Source organism: Symphalangus syndactylus, chromosome 21 (assembly GCF_028878055.3).
Source record: "Symphalangus syndactylus isolate Jambi chromosome 21, NHGRI_mSymSyn1-v2.1_pri, whole genome shotgun sequence".
Classification (NCBI taxonomy): Eukaryota; Metazoa; Chordata; class Mammalia; order Primates; family Hylobatidae; genus Symphalangus; species Symphalangus syndactylus.
The window spans coordinates 47,625,349-47,641,123 of NC_072443.2; the positions used below are offsets into that span (position 1 = coordinate 47,625,349).

The following is a 15,775-nucleotide window of genomic DNA, read 5'->3' on the forward strand; positions in this document are numbered from 1 at the left end:
TCCCAGCATTTGGTGGCCAGGTTGAGCCAAATTCTTCACACTCCACAGACAACCTCCCTCCCAGGCTTGGGACTCTGTGCTCACCATCTAAACTCCAGCTCTCAACAGGCTCTGCCCTGCCCCCACCTCGTCCTGCTGTAATCCCTGCTGGAGTTTTCTGAGTGGCTGAGAGGGACCTGCAACTCTTAGAGGAATTGCTCAGGGACTCAGGGTGCCACCACATGAGAGAAAAACAAGTGAGTCTATTGCTCATCCTCACCTTCACTATCAGGACACAAGTCTCTTTTCACCATCACCATTTCCCACCCACTTTTATTTCAGAGTTCTTCAGCAGAGGCAGGGGACAGGGATTAATTTGAAGGAGACATTAGGTCCAATGTGTGGCATCAGAACACACTTCCTCATTCCCACACGACATGCCAGCACTCAAGGTTGATGTGCATGTAGTGGGTGTGGGAAGTGCACATTTACAGCCTCAGCAAGTTGAGGATGTCAAACCTTTGAATACAGGGACAGTGTCTTGGTTTTCTCTGTCATCTGTTTATTGCAGAAGTACAAACATCCTGCATACCATTAGTGTTTACTGAACGAACCTGCAAACTAGTCACTTAAGTCAGCCTGTCACGTAGCACTGGGGTCAACTGGTAAACGTGCTCATAAAACCACCAGGTCCCTACTCCAAAATCTTGTTTAAAGTTTATTTTTATGGTTGGGCGCGGTGGCTCATGCCTGTAATCCCAGCACTTTGGGCGGCCTAGGCGGGTGGATCACCTGACGTCAGGAGTTTGAGACCAGTCTGACTAACGTGGTGAAACCCCGTCTCTACTAAAAATACAAAAATTAGCCTGGCCTGGTGGCATGTGCCTGTAATCCCAGCTACTTGGGAGGGTGAGACAGGAGAATTGCTTGAACCCAGGAGGCAGAGGTTGCAGTGAGCCTAGACTGAGCCACTGTACTCCAGCCTGGGCAACAGAGTGAGACTCTGTCTCAAAAAAATAAAATAAAATAGAAATAAATGTATTTTTATGAAACTATGTTATGTTGGAATAGGAAGGGGCATCACCGTCATCTGGTTCAACTCTCTCATTTTATAGGATGAGGAAACTATAGCCCAGAGGACAGAGTGAATTAGAGACAAAGACCCAAGCAAATGACACCAGAACTGCCCTCCTTCCAGATCACACTGTTGGTCTTAAGAGAGGCAGCTCCTTAGGATAGCCGACAAGCTTCCCAGTAAATGCATTGCAAATGACAACACTTTGGCATCACGGGGCTGACTGCAGTGCCCCAGAGTATTTAAATCCATCCCTGCTCAGCCATCACCTAACCAAGTCTGACTGAATATCTACCACGGGCCGGGCACTGTCCTAGGTGCTATAGAGAACACAAAGATGAATAAGAGATTGTCTAGAGGCTCGCATTCTAGAGACAAGCACTTAAATAATCAGAACACAAAGCCAAAGATACACAGCACAGGAAAGCCCCAGGGTGATTCAGCAGGAAAGAGACCAACAACTGGCAAGGAGGAGCAGGATGGGCTCCCTGGAAGAGGTGACATTTAGAAGAAGCAGGGTAGCACTATGATAGATTAGGGGTCCGGGCTCCAGTTAGAAAGGATGACGGAAGTCCAAGAGGCAAATCCCGGGACCTGCTCAGGGATTGTAGGGCTTGGCAGCTGGGAAGAGTGCTGGTCTGGGGAACTAGCCCCACATCGTGGAGAAAGGCAAATGCCAGGCCAGGAGTCTGCAGTCAGAACAACTGGAGGCTTCTGGCCAGAGATGAAGTGCTCCAAGCCAATTGTTGGGAAGACTCTCACAGTAGATGAAGCCTGGAAGGGACTGACGGAGGAGCTCTGGGAGCACTGGCCCACCAAGTCTCCAGTAACTCTGCCCTGCAGTGGCTGGACAAATGGAATCCTGAGGGAGTCACTAGAGGCCTGGCCTCATCCTTCAGTCGAGCTCTCCTGGAGGGTGCTGTGCTCTTAGAGGCACTGGCCCTCCATGCACACACTTCCCTCCATTTCATTCTGCATCTCTTTCCCTAAGTGCTGACAAATGGGAGAGGGGGTAACTAGCACTCTCCACCCTCTAAATAAACTAGAAGGGGTTCTGTAAAATGCCACACAAATGTATGGCATATTATTAAAAATCAGATGTGATCAGAACAAACCACAAAGAAAACTCCAACACCAACTCCAATACAAATAGGCACTGAATAAAATAATAAAATGTTGAAGATGGGAGCAACGGTCAAGATGATTTGGTCCAACTCTCAGCCTGATGTGTAGATCTTAACACCACAGTCCTCACAAATGATGGCCAGCCCTCCCCAAGCACCTCCTCAAACCACAAACAGCCTACACAGTAGCCAGCTCATGGTAAAGTGCTTGATAAACATTACTTGAATGAATCAAATCTAAACACTCAAAATCTATCTTAAATAAAAACAGAACATTAAGGAGACAAGAGATTAATATTTAGAAAACTTATAGACTGAATAAATAATCTCTTTTTACTGGGCATCTACCAGGAGCTGGCACCGAGGTGTGTTTTATAAAAACTAGGCATGTAAAACAGAGAACACACACTACAACAGACAAATCATAGAATTTCAGATGTTGAAGGGTCTTAGGGATCATCTGAATCGTGATTTTATAAGAAGGAATGTGAGACTCGGGAAGGTTTAGTGGTTTGTAGAAAGCTTTAAGGCAACTATGTGGGAACTAGAACCCCAGTCCAGGGCTCTTTCCACAACACACTATGTTAATTATCTAATTAAAATCTAAATTGTAGAGTGCAGAATACAACCCTCTTGGAATATGGAAATGGAAAGAAATGCAATGAGGTAGAAGAGCTAGAAAAGGCTTCATAGAGGAAAGAAAGTTTAATTTTCTGTTTTGATATTGAGAATTCATTAGTTACAAGATCACTGAAGACAGCAATCATGTTTTATTTTTCTTTGTATCTCCAGAGTCTGGAGCACAGAGGAGGCTCAACTCACATTGGTCATTATTTATGAAAGTAGTGTCTTACTTATTAACTTAGAGTTGGAAGGAAGATAGATATTAGAAGGAATCTGAACATCCTGGGCTCTGCAGAAATTGTATCTATGTCAACAAATGAACCAGACCTCAGTGCTATCGCTCATGCCTGTGTAGATCCCCTACGCCACTTTGAGTATACAGTTAAGAGGAAGAAAACCCCAATCTGGTTTCTTTATCTCTCATCGGTCATTTTGCCACTCAGCTTTGTTTCCATTTTACGGCAGACAGTTGAGATAATCGGAAACACGTTAAAACAATAGGAGCCTAAGGCCTTATTAGTAGAGAGACAGACATATCTAGACAGCGCCAGCCATCTAGTAAGTAAACCGTCATTGAGAAATTTTAAAAACGCAGACACTTAAAGAACTTACAACAAAAAATAATTCTATTCATACAGTTCCAAATCCTCTTCTAATTTTAGGTAATGAACACATTGATGGATTTTCTATGGTTGTGATCAGAGTGTGCACAGTGTTTGTTCTACTTTTCTTCCTACTTTGTTATTCACAGGCATTTTCATTTATGGATATAGCTACCACAGTGACAAATAGGTGATTATGTAATATCTGCCATATTGATGTGTTTGTATAATAATCTATCTCCTTTTGAGTACAAACTAGTTCCTTTTTTGTTATTAAAAATAATGCTTTGGACATCTTTGTAGCAACTACATTTTTTCTTCTCCTTTAAGAGTTAAGTTACAGTGTCAAAAGCAGAATTCTTGGCAAGGCACATCAACAGTTTTATTGCCCTTGTAACATTCTGCCAATCTAAGCCCCAAGGAGGCTGAACCAATAATTGGTACTTCCAACAAAAGAAAACCTCACCTGTTTCCTCACAGCCCCAGCAGTGGGCTCTTGGTATCTTATTTTGCTAGTGTTTTAGGTGCATAAATACTTTTAAGGTATTTTGATTTCCATTTGTTTAAATGCCAGCAGAGTTGTGTAATTTCTTAAATGCAGTGTTATATATTTTCCATGCCCGGACTTTGTCTACACTTCTTTCACTGTAAACTGTGTATTCATCTTTGACCATCTGTCAAATAGAATCTGGACATTGAACTCAGACAGCTGTACTGAATCTTCTTGTAGGCATTTTTATTGTGCTTTTAAAAAATATACAGAAGTAATTCCTGTCTACTGTTTACAAAAAATTCAAGCAATAAGAATGTGTATAAAGTAAGGTGAAAGTTGAGGGTATAAAATGGCTAAAGGTTTCTTTCCTTTTTTATCTTTCCCCTCCGTGCAATAGTATTACTTCTCACCTATAACCCTTGACATAATCCATTTTTCTTTTAATTATTTTTATTTTGCTCTGTGTCTATTTCTTGATTTAAGAATTTAGACAGCACTTAATGGAGTCCCACAGGAGTGATGAGAAATTTCTCTGGCTTACGGTGCCTCCCTCTTACTGGCCTTGACTTGATTTTTAGATCTTTTATTGGACATTTATAGCATAATCACTAACTCCACTGCCTACAGAGGCTGGGCAGGAAACACATGTAGGGAATGTGGGCTGGGACAAGAAATGTCACGAGGCCCTTCCTGTCCATTTCCTGCTTTCCCATTATGAATATAGACTTGGCTAGGAGAAAAGCAAAGTCCTCACCGGCAACAGGCACTTGTCCTTAGTGTTGGGAGATGCCTTGGAATGGTGGGGACTATAACAACCTGGAAACTAATGCCAGACACAGTGATGGCACCCTCTGGGCCAGTGTGGCCATGGGGAAACATTGCCAGCTCTCATTTGTAAAGAAAAGCCACTTATACACGAATCATATGTGTACATTTTCCATTTGCAAATCTTTGCTCAAACTTTCTGAGAACACCACTGGCCAAACACAAAAGGTCTGTGTGCCAAATATGGCCCATGAGTTGACTTTCTTTTTTTTTTTTTTTTTTTTTTTACCTCTGTCATTATGGTTTTAAGTCACATACTTAAACCTGTTATTTGACCCATCCATTTTAGATGGAATCTCTTTACTTCCCACTGTGTAAGATGGGGACATTAGTGTCACTATATTTTTCTCTTCCTCTGTTTTTCTGTCTCTACCTTACCATTCACCATCCCTCTACTTTTGGCTTGCCAAAACTTACAGGATTTACCTTCTGTTCTGTAACTATAATGAACACTTTTGAGTTTTGTCTATGGATTGATTTTTAAAAACAACAATTTTCTTGATAGCAATATTATGTTGTATAAATGTTGTTTTCAGACATCTGGTGTCCACGAATTAACTGTTAACATCAGTGGCTGAAGAACTCGTTTCCAAATGCAGGTGGCTTCTGTGGGTTTTCTACCTCTTGGGAGTAGTCCTATCTCCCTGAATAAGGGGGTGGACTGCAAGCCCCACATGGGGAATGTCTATTAGCAGGCTTCACATAGAGGACTTGGTCATGGTCACAGGCTGGGTCATGGAGCAAGTGGACAGATGATGGCACACCTAACACACTTCCATCTTGTTTCTTATAAACTAACATCTACAGCAGGAGCTTCAACTCTCTCCATATACATGTTTAGTAAATAGGCTTTCCTTTAATCATCCCGACTTCTGCCCTACATCCACTCCTAATCTCCAAATCTTTTAATCTCAAATATATGGCTGAAGCCTCACCCCTTAACTGTTCTGCAGGCAGAGCTAATATGTCCTTCAATGCAATGCCAAGAAAATCTCTCATCCACTAATGTCCCTCTCACATTTTTAGTGCAGCTATGAATGCATTCTCTTTGGACCTCTTCATGTTTATTTCGATGTCATATTTGTCAGGAAGGGAAGTTAATACGTCTGTTCAGTCCACCATTTTGAACCCAAAGTGACGACCAGCTGGTGACTATGGTAAACTTTCAGTAATGCTTGCCCTGCCATTCTTCTGCTTTCCCTTTGAGTACTTTGGAAACTCTGTGACACCTGGGCTACCAGCCACGTGGAATAGACACCTGTGGAAAATTTGGGAGCACATTCAAGCTTGCTGGGATATCAAGGTTAGCATTCTACAGTGAAGATGAAGGACAAAGATTCATCAACAGATCATACTTTTCTTTGAATGAATCTTGAGAATTCACTTAATTCTCAAGAATGTAATGCCTTCAATTTTACTGTGAATGGAACAACTATTTCCAGTCTGTCTTCTAGCTGTGGGTTAGTGATATACAGTATGAGAAGTTGAATTATGTATGAGAATGCTCTCGATCAGCCCTGTCTGAAAGGACATTCTATGATAATGATCAAGAATCTGTGCTGTCCAATATGGTAGCCATTTGCCCCATGTGACTATTGAGCACTGAAAATGTGGCTGATGTGGCTGAGGAACTGAATTTTCAATTTTATTTAATTTAAATTCATGTTAATTTAAATTTAAGTAGCCACATGTAACTAACGGGTAGGTATCCTACTGGACAATGCAATTCTGTATCTTGAACAGCTCATGCTCATTGAAGAAGCAAAAGATAAACAATAATGGATCAAATTATAAATTGATTAAAAAACCGATAAAGAGTAGGCCAGGCACGGTGGCTTATGCCTATAATCCCAGCATTTTGGGAGGCCGAGGTGGGCGGATCACCTGAGGTCAGGAGTTCGAGACCAGCCTGGCCAACATGGTGAAACCCTGTCTCTACTAAAAAATACAAAAATTAGCTGGGTGTGGTGGCACACGCCTATAGTCCCAGCTACTCAGGAGGCTGAGGCAGGAGTATTGCTCAAACCTGGGAGGCAGAGGTTGCAGTGAACCGAGATTGTGTCACTGCACTCCAGCTTGGGGCAACAGAGTAAGACTCCATCTCAAAAAAAAATTGATAAAGAGTAAAAATGAGTCATATATATATATATGTATTATATGCGTATATATATATACACGTATAATATGTATATATATATATATAAGTATTATAAGCATTCAGAGAAGGGAACAATTGAGGGTTAGAAAGTTCAGGATTAGAGCTGTGAAGTGGATCTGTGTGCTAATGTGAAAACAAAAACACCAAAAGACATTCAGTAAAAAGAGCAAGTTGCAGATGGTTACCAGAGGCTGGGAAGGGTAGTGGGAGGGTGGGGGTGGGGGAGGAGGGGGGTGGCTAATGGGCACAAAAAATATAGAAAAAATAAGACCTACTATTCGATAGCACAACAGGGTACCTATAGTCAATAATAATTGTATTTTTCAAAATAAAGAGTATAATTGACTTGTTTGTAACTCAAAGGATAAATGCTTGAGGGGATGGATACCCCATTCTCTACAATGTGTTTATTTCACATTGCACGCCTTATCAAAATATCTCATGTACCCCATAAATATATATTTCCTACTATGAACTCACAAAAAAAATAGAAAGAGCAAATTGTAGGTTATTATGTATACACGGCCCATTTGTGTATATATAAGGATATTCAGATATATGCTCATATTTGTATAGATCATTTCTGAAAGGATACTCAACATTATTAATGGTGGCTACCTATGGAGAGTAGAAGTAAGGGCTAAGGCAAATAACTTTTAACTTTGTCTGAATTTTTGTTTTAAAAATAGTTTAGCATTTAAATCATGTTTTTCTTTGTAACAAAGTTATAGGCACAGAGATTATTAGTGAATAATACCTTTTTAAAAGGCCAAAGTAGTCAACTCTTTCCTGTGGCTATTAGTCAAGAATGATCTTACATGATTATTGTAAATTTTCCACATCCTATAACCATGGCTCTTCTGTACTCTAATGAAATGCTTTAAAAGGAAGCATAAGGAAAGTAGCATGAAGGAGGTAGAATTTAAATCAGATCCTGAGGCTGGGTAGAATGGAAAGGAGAAGGAAGGGCACTCTTGATATAGGCACAGGCTGTGGAGGAGCAGAGAGCAGGTGCGCAGGGGTGTGGCTGGTGTGGAATGAGGGCTCTGAAGCCAGGCAGGGAGTGCTGATGGGGTAACAGAGACACAGGGCCCTAGAAGAAGTACAGGGCCAAATCCTTATGGGCTTGACTGGCAAGACACCAGGAGTCTTAGACACTTCACCACTGTGGTTCTCCTCGGGGCACCAAACACTGCTTGAGCATTCATCATATGGCAGGCATTCATCTTATTCAAAGATGGATAAGAAATGGTCATCGCGTTCAAGGAACCAGATGAGACATGTGAAGGGGCAGCGTCATGCGGCAGGAGGAACATGAGACTTAGGTCCATTAAAACTGGCTCCATCACTTACTGGTGTAAATGTTATAATCCCTTGGAGCCCCCAGGTTCTTACCCTATAAAAAATCAGGATAAAAGCTGCCTTGCCAGGAGGATAAAATGATTAAGATTGTAAGCCTGGCACCAATAAGCCATTAACAAATACGTTAGTCCCCTTTCTATCATATCTACCCCATTCCTAACCCCAAACCAATAGGAAGATAAAATATGTTTCTCGTTTACCCTTTCTCCACAAAGGTGGGGCCAGAGCAAAGGATTTGCACTGTGCCTGTGTGGGCCAGGGGAGCAGGACCATCACCAAAATACATCAGATGGAAGAAGGGAGGGAAAGGAGACAAGGCTGGAGGGTGAGGAGCTGGTCATCAAAGGCCTTTTAAGCAGTGCTGCAGAATTTCATGCAAGGGGAACCATCCAAGGTTCCAGTGTATAAAGCAGGAGGTGGCACCGTCAGATCTACGTGGTAGGAAGATCACTTAAGTAGCAGTAGGAAGGACGAACTGGAAGGGCAGAAATCAGAGCAGGAAACCAGTCTTCAAGCCACTCCGCCTCATCTTAATCTCTCAATTCCTATAGTAGAAACTATTTCTTGAAGAAATTCAAGCACCTAATTATACACTGTCATATCTTGGTATTCTATATGCACATTCTTCTCCAGAACCACATCATTAAGACTCCTGAGGACAGAAAGCAAACCGGACATTTCTTTCAAATTTCTCAAAGTGCTAAACATGGTGGCTGACTGCTTCTGAGCTGGAAGTGAACTGAGTTGAAAGTTATTGGGAGATGGATACACTACTGTTTAAAGTGGAAATTGAGGAATTATTCATGCTTCCATGGTTCAGTATTCTCATGTTCCCTTCTTACAGCTTAGACAGAAACACGCCTTGACAGGGCCAGGGCTGGCTCTTTATCACAAAGCCCACTTCAGCAAACGCTAAGGCCAGCAGTGTGAGCCGAAACCTCATTTGGGCTGTACTTCTCAAGAGACACTAAAGTATTAGCTCATCTGAGTCACAGCACAGCCAGGGCTTGTCACCATGTTTGCTTTTTTTTTTTTGATAAGAATAAATTCCAGGGTAGAAGGGAAGAAATCTCCAGTAATTTCAGCATTTTTCCTACCACTGCTCTCTTTTCATACTTGACTCTGTGGTGGGGAAAGCAGCCCATCAACACTTCAGCTGCCAGCATGGGCAACACAGCAGCTAGGGGTGTTTCCGCCAGCCCCTGGCATTCGTGGAGCCCTGGCTGTCTGTACATGGAAGCCCCCAGCCACCCCTGAGGCCCAGCAATGAACACCAGACAGTGGCACAGTCCTGTGCACTTCTCGCCCCACCCTACTTATATTCTGTTCTACTAGGCATGTGGTAGAACATGAGCATGAGCAGAACACAGAGCCTGCGTCTGAATTTTCATCTACCTCACTGTCCTCCCAAGCAAACAGCTGCCCTTTGACCCCACCCCCCAGGCCTAGCAACATCTTCTCATGGGAGGAGGCCTACACAGGTGTTAGAAGTGTGCTCAGGGCCAGTTGGTAAAAAATTCCTGGGTCCTCGGTGCCCAGCACATGGCAGCGGTTTGGCTACAGTGGGCGTATCCCTTGGGCAGACAGGTCTCCTGCTCTGCTGCTCTGTGGAGCAAGAACTGCTGGATAAAGGAACAGGGGCTTCTAGGTTGTGGGCACGGGAAGAGGGATCTGGTTGTCTGGGTCTAAAGGTGGAAATTAGATAAAGTTGTATTAATTCCTGCCAGCCCAAAGTCTCCTCAAGCTTTGGGCTGGCAAAGCTGGAAAAAAAAAAAAAAAAAAAAAAAAAAAGAAGGAACGGAAGGGAAGGGATGGGAAGGAGAGGGGAGAGGACAGACAGAAGCGGCTTAGGTCAAATCAGTAGACACTAATCAAATAGTAGTTGTTGACTTCCTCTCATAAACCCTAGACCCTGCTGGTTCAAGCCTAATGGCCACAGCCAGGGAGTGAATGAATTCTTCGAGAATGATTTCACTGCAAGATCACGATCAACTCAGAATAAGGAACCCCTATCCCTGTGCAATGTCTTCTCTCCTATTCATTCCCTTCATTTAAGGAGACACTATCTCCACATGCATCTCGTGAGCTATTTATCAGTTAGGAATACTTTCTGTAACATTTCCTGTGTGAATCACTGCAAAGATCGTATCTGGGAAAGCCTTTGAACTTTAGGATTTGTGTCTCTTAGCTGCTGGTTCTTTTCACTCCCTCCACTGCTGTCCCCCTGCCCCCAACCAATCCTTAATGTACAGGCTTGTTGCCTCATGGTTTTAATCTGGCTGCCCAAGCACCAGGCATTACACCTGTATTCAAGGCAGGAAGCAAGGGAAGGGTGGAATATGAGAGCACCAGTGATGTCTTTTTATCTTCCTTTAATCAGAAAAGCAAGGGCTTTTCCAGAAGCTCCCTATCTGACTTCAGCCCAAATGTGTCACTGGGCTACCCTTAGCTGCAAAGGAAGCCTCTACAGTGGACCCCATCATGGAACAGGGCAAAGGCAAAGGGGCCTGGTCATGGGTTACGTGTTGGCTACCCCATGTGTCTCCCACAAGGAGGAAAGGCCCTAAAGGCTGTGAGGGACTGAGCCCACAGAGATGAGCATCTCATAGTTTGGAGCTCCTCGGAAAGAGGCTTGAACCACCAGGGGGTGCCTATTATCCCGTCTTAATGTCACCCAAGTCTCTAGATAGAAAGAGGAGCTTTATTGAAGGAAGTGGTTCATTAAGTCCTTTGTCTAAAAATAGGCATAAAAAGGAAATGAGGCAGAGTGGACAATAGTTCTTAATGTCTTATTAGAATAAAAACCAAAAGCACACATGTGAAGAACTTCTGATTGGCAGCTCCAAAGGCAGTAGGAAACAAATCTTTAGAACTTTGTCACATCTATGGTGTCTACTGTGTTTCTCAGTGATGGGAGGGTCCCCTGAACCTCTTTCAGAAGAACCTGGGAAGTCCTAGGACCCTCCACTGTCTCCACTGTGTGGGCAACTTCAGGGAGGAAAGCAGGCAGAGGTGCTGTGGATAGAGGCCAGGAAGAAGATTCCTGTCAGCTGTGACAGGGACCAGCCTGGGCCCAAGAAGTTGCTTGAAGGCATACTTTTTAAGTTAGTCACTCATAAGAGGTTCTGCAAGAGCTCAGTTACCAGAGAAATGTGCTCCTGAGGCCATCCTGAGAGTGATACCAGGACTGGTTCTGTGACGACTGAGCACCTAGAACAGGACCTGGAGGGAGGGGTGTGTCCCAGGACCTGGAGGGAGGGGTCGGCTGCAGACAAGGTCAAGTGGCCCCAACAGCGAAGGCTGACATGCATTGAAGGCAGATCACCATTGACTATGCCCAATAGGGAACTGCAAATTTTGAGTGTTTGGAGCTTATTATAACCAGCAACTCCTGCTCAAAACCCATGCCACCTCAGGCTAACACCACCTAACTTTTCACTTCTTTGAGGTCACCAGGTCAGAAACACCCCCTGTTTAATTTCGTCCTTGGTATCAAAACAACCAGCTCTCTTCTTCTGGGATCATGTGATGTGGCCCTTCCCTGATGCAAAAGTCTCTTTGTGTTGTTTCCTGCACTAACAATACACACTTGCAGCATGCTAGCTTCCAGGGCATTTTCTTCTACAGTCTCTCCCTCTGCATTTGTCTCTGCAAGACAGCTGGATGCTTTTGACGTCTCTCTGGAATAGTCTTTCTTCTGTATACACCAGTGTGCTGCCAAGGCATTGTTCTGGGTTAATTCAAGTCAGGTGGTAAGTGGTCAAGTAGCACTGCAGTCTGACTCATAAGGAACACATGCATTTTGACATATAGTCCACATGTAATATACAAGGTCAATGATTACATCCATATAAGAAAAATAAAATTTTCACATAGAGAAAGCTACATTTTAAGAATACTGCAGTCAACACTGAATTAAATGACTCTAAATTGTTCATGTTAAAATGGTTAAATTTATGTTATGTAAATTTCAACTCCTTAAGAAAAATACTGTCTTACCAAAGTATACTTTCTAACTTTATGAAGTACTTTTACTATCTATCAACTTTTCTTCTTCTACCCCTGTGGGCCAGAAATACAGAAACAGCCAATTGTCTTTTCTCAGAGAAGGAAACCTTAGCCACATAGAAGGTATGACTTGCCAACCAGAGGACACTGAGCAACAAAGAACTCCAGTGTGTTGGCTCCTGGCCAGTGCTCAGGAGATGGAAGTTCCAAATCAAGTCACTCAAGGCATGGTTCTTTCATGACATCAAGGTCAGTAAAGGAAGCAAAGGCATCATCACATGACATGGAGGCTGCCGTCTCTTCCTCTCCACGTTTGTTTGAATTGAGGAAGGAGTTTATATCTCAGAAGCAGTATGGCAGGAGAGTGGGTGTGCAGTTAAGATCCATTTTGCTGTCCCAGCCATTTCTCAAATGTTTTTACTTTTTAATTTTCTAAGCATATAATTCAGTATTTTGTAAGTACTGTACACTAAAAAGTTGTACAACCACCACTACTAATTTCAGAACATTTTCATCGGCCCCAAATAAATCCTGTACCTATCAGCAGTCACTCCCTATCTCTCTTCCCCCCAGCCCCTGGTGACCACCTTTCTACTTTCTGTCTCTATAGATATTCCTATTCTGGACATTTCATATAAATGGAATCCTATAATCAGTGGCTTTTTGTGTCTGGCTTCTTTCACTTAGCATAATGTGTCAAGGTTCATCCATGTTATAGCATGAGTCAGTACTTCATTCCTTTTTATAGTCATCTAAGTCATTTATGAGCCCCCAGCGATTCTTCCTGTTGCTTCTTTCCTGTTAGCTATGAGGATAAGAGGACAGAGGGAACCAGAGTCAGAGCAACAGAAGACAGCCCTCATCCTGGTAGTGCCCAGAGAGAAACAGACTCCTCAGGAACATCACTAACATCCCCAGCAATCTTCTGGTAAAACATATGAAAGGACTAGTAGGTCAGAATCATTAGTAAACAGTCTTGACCACACAGGTCCATGCACAGCATGCAATTCAGTACAGCCCCAGGCCATTTTCAAGGCAGCAACCCCTGCAAACTCTCCAGACAACCACGTAGCCAGACCCGCCACTTACACAAAGGTAAGGTCTGGCATCATACAAAAAGAATCATCTGCCTGATCCCCTCCTACAAGCTTTCAGGAGCTCCCTCTTAGACTGCTGAGTCATAGTGCAACTATTCTTCAGTGTTCTCTTCTCCTTTGAGTACAAGGTAGACAAGGAATGATCATGCCTATTTGTAGAAGAAGAAGTGGAGTCCCAGTAATGGCAAGTGACCAGTATTCATTTACAACAGATGACAGAAGTGAAATGAGAGGTCCTATCACTGCTCCAGGTATACCAAGCGGATGTACAAGAAGGTTGGCTAACTAAACACTCCTTCCAGGGAAAAAGCAAGAGAAAAATTACAGTCAATTCTCAATTGTCCAGATTTGAGGACATATATAAACCCAAGCTATATTATTCCTGCCACTGGACCGTGTCTTCTTTTTCTGTAATTACGTAGCATGTACCCAGAACACAACTTATGTTAACAGCAAAACATCACAGGATGGTCAACTTGCAGCATCCTCCCCACTCCCAAGTTCTCCAGCACAGACCAAAGCCCATCACAAACAAAAGAAAGAGAAAAGTGGCACAGGTTCATTTTACATGAAGGTCCAAAAGAAAATTGAGCCTTCTATTAGATCCAGCTGGCCCAGGAAAAGCCTTGACAAGGAGCAGTGGCCCCTGCCCATCCTTCCCCACAGCCTCCCCATCCAGCCACACTTCTTACCCGCCCTTCGAACTTGGCGGTGGCTCCTTCTTTGATGCAGAGGTTCCGAGGGGGCAAAATGAAAGCAGGGGCCTCTGTCAGGGGCATGGAGTTAACTCTTGAGGGATCCACACTGAGGGAGGTTTTGGAAATGTGTGACGAGGCAACCAGCTTCACATCCCCCATGGTCTGCAAAAAGGAAGGAAGAGGACCAGGTCAGATCAGACAAAGCACAGCCCTGTCTTCCCTTCAGGCATCAGGTGTGTCCAGCTTGGAGGTGTGGCTTTTACATGGAGCAGATCCCCAGTTAGGTCAGTGTCCACCCACAGCTCCTCTCTGAAGATGAGAGGCTCTGTCTTTTATACACAAAGTGCCAGGACAAGGCAGAGCCCATCCCAGACAAAGGCTCCAGTTCCCAGGGCAATGCCCTGCCTCCTCAAAACCCTGTGGGGAATTTCCCATCTTTCCACTGACCCCTTCTTCTAGGAAAGGGGAAGCTGGGGACAAGAATGGAGAAATAGTTCTTAGGTGTCTATCTTATAATAGGTGTCTATAATCTGTATTTAATAGTCACTAACTCTTCAGGACCAACATCTATATTAAGCACTTCTTGTAGAAAGTAGAAACTGCTTTAGCCTGAACTGCAAGAGCTCGCAGGCTATAGAAAGATGGGATCCATACTCCAAGAGAGGAAGGTAGTTTGGGGTTAATATGGCAAGGACCCTGGGTGAGGTAAGGGGAGAGTCTTGGCTGAATGAAGGGAAGGAGGCAGGTAAGGGGGGACATCCCACCTCTGAGGAGCAGATTGTGAACAAGGCTCCAAGATCACAGATCATCAGAGAAGGGGGGTGTTTTCAGATTATCCAGGCTAATGACTCTATTTATAACTGAAGCCCAGAGAGGGTAAGTCACTTGCCCCACGAGACAGAGCAAAATGATAGCATCACTGGCAAGAACACCTGAAGCCCTGACTCCTGGTCCAGGGCCTACTGGGGACTAGATAAGATGTGACTGGGGCTGGCAAGGGTAGCAGAACAAGCAGCTGATGTGAGAAGTAACAGATGACTATCCATTAGAGTGATCGTCAACTCTTTTGTGATATTTTATTATTCTTAATTTTAAATACATTTCATCATAAAACTTGAAAATTACCCATTTGTAAAAATAGTTATCATTTATTGAGAATATATTCTGTTCCAGGCACTGTATCAAGCACTTTATACATTATTTCATTTGTTTTAATCCTCAGAACAACCCCATGAAGTACATATAGTCATCATTTTGCAAATAAAGAAGCTGAGGTCAGACAGGTGGAATAACTTGCCCATTACACAGCTATTGAGTAGCAGAAGTGGAAGTTAAACCCAGGTTTATCAGGCTCCAGGGTTCTTTTAAAATGTGAAAATGTGAACCTGAAATAAAAGTTTTTTAAGTGAAAATATCCATAATTCTATTATACAGAATGGTGGTACATTTCCCTCCAATTTTGCTTTTATCAATATAGAAAAACACATATCTTACATGGTTGAAAGCATACTATGTACATAATGTTTTCTATTTTTTCCCTACAACTTTTCTTAAAATAAGGGGGAAAAGTTGCTTTTAAGAAATTTGATTTTCAAATATCCATCATATTGACGTATGACTTACATAACTATCTCCCTACTGCTGGCCATTTGGATAGTTTCTAAATCTTTTATGATGCCCAGTGATGAGCCTATGTGTGCTGAAATCTATGCCTGAATTCCTAAAGATTT

The 15,775-nt window shown here is 43.0% G+C and overlaps 1 protein-coding gene across 1 annotated transcript in view; it reads right to left on the reverse strand.

The window, feature by feature from the left end:
* Positions 1-15,775, reverse strand: part of MYLK (myosin light chain kinase) — a 279,682-nt gene that overhangs the window by 175,216 nt on the left and 88,691 nt on the right. Inside the window, exon 3 of the mRNA XM_055258971.2 lies at positions 14,040-14,207. Within this exon, the coding sequence (XP_055114946.2) occupies positions 14,040-14,204 (165 nt within the window). The 5' untranslated portion in view covers positions 14,205-14,207. The remainder of the gene's footprint in view (positions 1-14,039; positions 14,208-15,775) is intronic.